The 5,573-nt window shown below is 53.3% G+C and overlaps 1 protein-coding gene across 1 annotated transcript in view; it reads right to left on the bottom strand.

The window, feature by feature from the left end:
• Positions 1-1,822: 1,822 nt before the first annotated feature.
• Positions 1,823-5,573, bottom strand: part of KDF1 (keratinocyte differentiation factor 1) — a 12,895-nt gene continuing 9,144 nt past the window's right edge. The window contains exons 2-4 of the mRNA XM_011955576.1: positions 3,602-4,672; positions 2,942-3,016; positions 1,823-2,417 (exon numbers count right to left, since the gene is read on the bottom strand). Of these exons, the coding sequence (XP_011810966.1) occupies positions 2,335-2,417; positions 2,942-3,016; positions 3,602-4,640 (1,197 nt within the window). The 5' untranslated portion in view covers positions 4,641-4,672 and the 3' untranslated portion in view covers positions 1,823-2,334. The remainder of the gene's footprint in view (positions 2,418-2,941; positions 3,017-3,601; positions 4,673-5,573) is intronic.

Below are 5,573 nucleotides of genomic sequence, written 5' to 3'. Positions count from 1 at the left end.
GAGATTGAGACCATCCTGGCTAACATGGTGAAACCCCGTCTCTACTAAAAATACAAAAAAATAGCTGGGCGTGGTGGCGGGCGCCTGTAGTCCCAGCTACCGGGAGGCTGAGGCAGAAGAACAGCACGAACCAGGGAGGCAGAGCTTGCAGCGAGGCGAGATCGCGCCACTGCACTCCAGCCTGAGCAACAGAGCAAGACTGTCTCAAAAAAAACAGTTAGCCGAGTGTGGTGGCACCTGCCTGTAATCACAGTTATTTGGGAGACTGAGGCAGACGAATCACTTGAACCTGGGAGGCAGAGGTTGCGATCCGCCACTGCACTCCAGCCTGGGCCATAGAGCGAGATTGTCTCGGGAAAAAAAAGAAATTCAGAATAGCTTGTTAGAGATTTCAGAGAGGCTATGCAGTACATAGCTTTGTCACTTTTCCAGACTTGCTAAACCTTTTTTTTTTGGGAATGCAAATAGTGGTTTACAAGGCTAGGTTTGGAAAATGGTGCTCTAGGGCTGAGGCTAGAGTGGACGGTGTGTGGTGTGACTCCCGCTCTACTCCTATTCTGCCCTGTGATCATTTTAGTCTTGTGGAGGCCACCCGGATGTGACAGCAGAGCCTGGAATTAGAACTGGACCCTACGTTCATAGTCCCGAGAGATCATCCTGTTTCCCTTAGGAAACTGGACAAACAAGTACAGTTTGTCTAGTAGTTACTTTCCAAAGGGTGCCTTTTGGAACAATAAAAAGGGCGGTGGGGGCAGCTGGTCATGTGGGAGCTGGATCAACACCTTCCAGCTGGTTTGTTAATTAAGAATGGGCTGGTGGGCCTGCCCTGGCCTCTCTGCTGAAAGAGGACCAGTAGATAAGCCTGTGTGTGAGGAGCAGCCAAGGAGGATCCTTCTCAACTCATGGGCTCTGATACCTAAAGAAGGGATTCTGCGTCTGCCCCAGCAAGGCCAGAGCCACAGTTACTAACTGCGTGTCCCACTAAGTTCCTTGACCTCACTGTGAGCCCCAGGTTTCCTCTCTGTGAAATACAATGTCCCTTCTCCAAGGTTATTGGAAAAGCCAAGATACTGGTGAAAACCACAGTGCTGGCTGGGCACGGTGGCTCACACCTGTAATCCCAGCAACTTTGGGAGGCCGAGGTGGGCAGATCGCCTGAGGTCAGGAGTTCAAGACCGGCCTGACCAACATGGAGAAACCCTGTCTCTACTAAAAAATACAAAATTAGCCAGGCATGGTGGCTCATGCCTATAATCCCAGCTGCTCGGGAAACTAAGGTAGGAGAATCGCTTGAACCCGAGAGGCAGAGGTTGCGGTGAGCCGATATCGCGCCATTGCACTCCAGCAGCCTGGGCAACAAGAGCAAAAACTCCATCTCAAAAAAAAGAAACAAAGAAAACCACAGTGCTCTGTTACCACCACAGAGAGGGGGGAGAGGAGCAGCAGGTCCAAGGCTGCGTAGGGCCAACAAATGATCAGGGCTTTGGGGAAACTGGGGGCTGGGCAGAAGCATGCCAGCCTGCAGGCAGTGGACTGGGAGAGCAGAGACAGTTCAGGCAGGTCTCCCTCGAAGAACCTCTCGAACAGTGTCAGAAACCATTTATCCATCCTTTCTCAGGCACAGACTCTGTGCTTGGTTCTTTATCTCCTGGAACTCACAGTGAACCTGAAATGGGGGCACTACTCCCATTTTATTCTTCCTACTTCAATTGCAGAGCACTAAGCCAGGCTGGACACCTATATCCTGTCTCCCGCTCTGCGCAGCAGTTAAGTGAGGCAGACGGGAGAGAAAGGACAGCCAAGATAAGCAGGCAGATACCAATTACCTTTGTCCTTAAAACTATGGTCATGTTAACATACAGAACATCAGCCAAGAACCAGAACCAACTGCTTAACATAACATAGAGTGGGCCCTGCCCACCCCCCAATACAATATATTTAAGATAAGCTTCTTTTAGTCGTTGAATTCCCCCAGGGAGGGAGAAGTTTGTATGATTGGTAAGGATGGCGATACGGGGATGGAGTCAGGGTTCACTCCCAGAAGGTAATGCCTAAGTCCTTACTTTCCATGATCAGGCCACCTGAAGACCATGAGCAGGAAGGAAGAGGCCCAGGCAGGGATCAGACCAGCTGGGGATGCAAGGAGATGTAGACCCCATGGCCCAGTGAAATGCACATGGTCCAGGAACCCAGTCAGCCAAGGCAGGAGGAGCCAGAGTGGGCACTGCTTCAGGTCTAAGGCCCAGCCCTTCCCACAGGGGTTCCTGGTCCGCCTCTTCATTCTGTAGGCTGTGCTTCTCCCAGAAACGGTGTGGCAGCTGGGCCTGGCAGGGGTTAGCAGTACACCTGGAGCAAGGGTGCCCCCGATGAGTCTGTGTCGGTGCCCTGGAAGGATGAGTCATGGCTGGCTGGGTACCCTGGTGGGAAGGAGAGGAGAGGAGGAAACAGGCTCAGGGGAAGGAGCTCATCCAGATCCCACGACCAGGGAGAAGCCTGCTGAGAAGGAGCAGAGTGGGACTTGAGCCTGGGTCAGTCTGATCCTGGCTGGATGACCCACTCAGTTTATTGACCTCTCTGAGCCCTAGCCTCCCTTTCTGTAAAAGGATAATGATCCCACTCCCAGGGGGTTGTTGTCAAGGGCAGTAAGACCACAACAGAACCACACGGGGTGCCTTTCCAGCACCATGCTGGATGGTTCTCCACCCACTACTTTCCTAGTCATCTGGGCGTGGAGTCTGATCACTTTCAGCTTGCCTGTTCTGGGCACCTGCACCCACTTTAAGTCAGCTTGCTGGATGGAGATGGGTCTGTGGCTGCTTAGGCCCCCGTCCCTTTTTGATGTCATCCTCACCACTCCAAGAGAAAGCTGGGAGAGGAGCATGTAAGGGGCCCCTAGGGTAGTCCCCCACCCTCCACACCCCTCGTTAGGTCAGGACCACACCTGGAGCTCCATAAGGCCTCAGCTTCCGGGCGATGGCATCTGCAGTCGTCTCCTGGGAGATCTGCACTGTCAGCTCTAGGGAGGGAACGTGAGGCAGGCAGTGGTCATTAGCATGTTCTTTCAACCCCATTTCCTACTTCTGTTCCCAGCTTGATGAGGGAGGAGCCACTTACTCCTGGGCAGGGCTAGAAAAATAATGCTTAAAAAAAGACACATAGACAATGTGTGCATGCACAGAGTGATGGATCAGTAGGAGTTTTGGTTAGCCCAGAACAGGTCAGAGGTCCAAGTTCATGTGGGTCCCTAGGTCCTGTTAACCAGACCAGGCCTAGAAGCTACTCTGGCATGAGACAGCATGGGAGAGGAGCCTTTTGGGAAAACTTGTTGAATGCAGAGGGAACCTCGTCCTTTCTGGGGACAGCAGCGATGGCCAGAGAGCTCTCCCAGGGTCTGCATGCTTCTCTCAGCCTTGCTCAGACCTCACCGGGAAGGGCCAGAGTGGGAGCTGGGGAGGGGGAATCCATGAGTTGACAGAAAGGAGGAGGAGGGGCAGGGACTGGCTGAGGGGTACACCCACAGTGGCCAAAGACCCCATTCCAACCCTCCCCTGGCCAGAGCCTCCCCTACTCTGCCCCTCAGCCCCATGGGGCCCCCACCTACCATCCTGGCTGAGACCTGAGCCCACCATGGTCTCATGGCCACTGTCAGGGGCAGCAGTGATGGGGGCAGCAGCCCGAGTTGAACGACCCTCCAAGGTCTGTGGGCGAGCACGGCTCTTTCGGGTACTAATGCGAATGATCCCGCGTACCAGGCGGCCCTCAGCATCCTGCTCATCCAGGTGGTAGTCCTGCGTGATGCTGCTGATAAGGTCCGAGATCTTACTGGTCTTCTCCAGGAACACAGTGTCTGATGTGCACTTGGCCAGCTCATCGATCTGGTGTACGCTGAACAGCTCTGTCAGCTTCTTGAAGATGAGCACATCAATCTCTCGGCTCGACATGGAGCCACTGCCCATCTCGGGCAGGTCCAGGTCCGACTCATGGAAAGAGTAGTACTCCTCGGAGCCACGAGGACTACTGACAAGGGTGCTGGGCAGGCTGTGTCGCATGGGTGGGGGATCGGCCAGTGGCTCCTTGCAGCAGGAGTCCACATCAGGGGCTAGGGAGGTGGCCCTGGGATAGGGATACACAGGGATGCCTTTGAGCTTAACGTCGGGGTAGCTGAAGCTGCTGCCCATGGTTGACTTGAGTCGCTGGCCATCCCGCCGGCTGGGGGGTGCACAGTCAGGGCTAGGGGGCACTCCATTGTGCTCCTTGGTCCAGTTGGCTTCGGCAGCCCCCTCAGTGGAGTCCTCAGTAGAAAGGCAGGGGCTGCAGCCCCGCACACAGGCTCCACAGCGCTGGAGGCAATCCCGGCAGCGGCGGAAGCAGAAGGCAGCCCGGCACCACTCCCACACCCAGGGTCGCCAGAGCAGGCAGCAGGCAGGGGACTCAGTGGCCGGCTCAGCAGAGCCAGAGATGAAGGTAATGCTCTCTGGCCCATGGTGACCAGGGTCCTTGGGGTCTGGTCTACGGGTGCGGCGGCTTGGTGGGGGCTGAGGTGGTTTATCATATGTCTCCAGACATAGCTCTGTTGGCTGCTCCCAGGGTCCCAAGCGTGGAGGCCCAGATGCTGGGCGGGGGTGTCCAGGGCGGGGCATGGCTCATTGCATGGTTTGCAGCAGCCAGACACCTGCGGGGGAGAGGCCAGGAAGGGGTCAGGATCAGAAGTCAGGGACTAACTCCTGGGCTGACTTGAGCAGCTTCACACTTCTAGCTTCTCAGAGGCCTGGGATGTGGATGGACCCAAGTATGCCCATAAACTCTCATATCTTGTGGCCCTCCCTCCACAAAGTCTCTGTGGTCTAACCCAGATTTCAAAATTCCCTGTGACTTAGGCCTATTGGGATGGCTATGAAAGGTTGAACATCTTATCTGAAATGCCTGGGTCCGGAAATGTTTTGGATTCTGGATTGTGGATTGTATACATTATACTCACCTGTTAAGCATTCCTCATCCGAAAATCTGAAATGCTCCAATGAGCATTTCCTTTAAGTATCATCCTGGTGCTCAACTTTCAGATTTTGGAGTGTTTTGGATTTTTGTATTAGGGATACTCAATCTCTCAATCTGTATTTAAAAATAATCTCCCTTCCCCCAGAAAATAACGAGTGTTGGCAATAATGTGGAAAAACTGGAACCCTTGTGCATTTCTGGTGGGAATGTAAAACGATGCAGCTGCTATGGAAAACAGTATGGTGGTTCCTCCAAAAATTAAACATCAAATTACCACATGACCCAGCAATTCCACTCTGGATACATACCCAACCTAATTGAGAGCAGAGACTCCAATGTTTAGACCAACGTTCACAGCAGCATTATTCACAATAGCCAAAAGGTGGAAACAATCCCAGTGTCTACCAATGGATGAATGACTAAACAAAATGTGGTATATACATACAATGGAATATTATTCAGCCTTAAAAAGGAAAGGAAATTCTTTTTTTTTTTTTCGAGACGGAGTCTTGCTCTGTCATCCAGGCTGGAGTGCAGTGGCGCAATCTCCGCTCACTGCAAGCTCTGTCACCTCCCAG

The sequence above is a fragment of the Colobus angolensis genome, unplaced genomic scaffold (genome assembly GCF_000951035.1).
Source record: "Colobus angolensis palliatus isolate OR3802 unplaced genomic scaffold, Cang.pa_1.0 Scaffold4, whole genome shotgun sequence".
Lineage (NCBI taxonomy): Eukaryota > Metazoa > Chordata > Mammalia > Primates > Cercopithecidae > Colobus > Colobus angolensis.
Note: the sequence above shows the minus strand (reverse complement) of the source record. Positions and strands in the feature narration are given on the sequence as shown.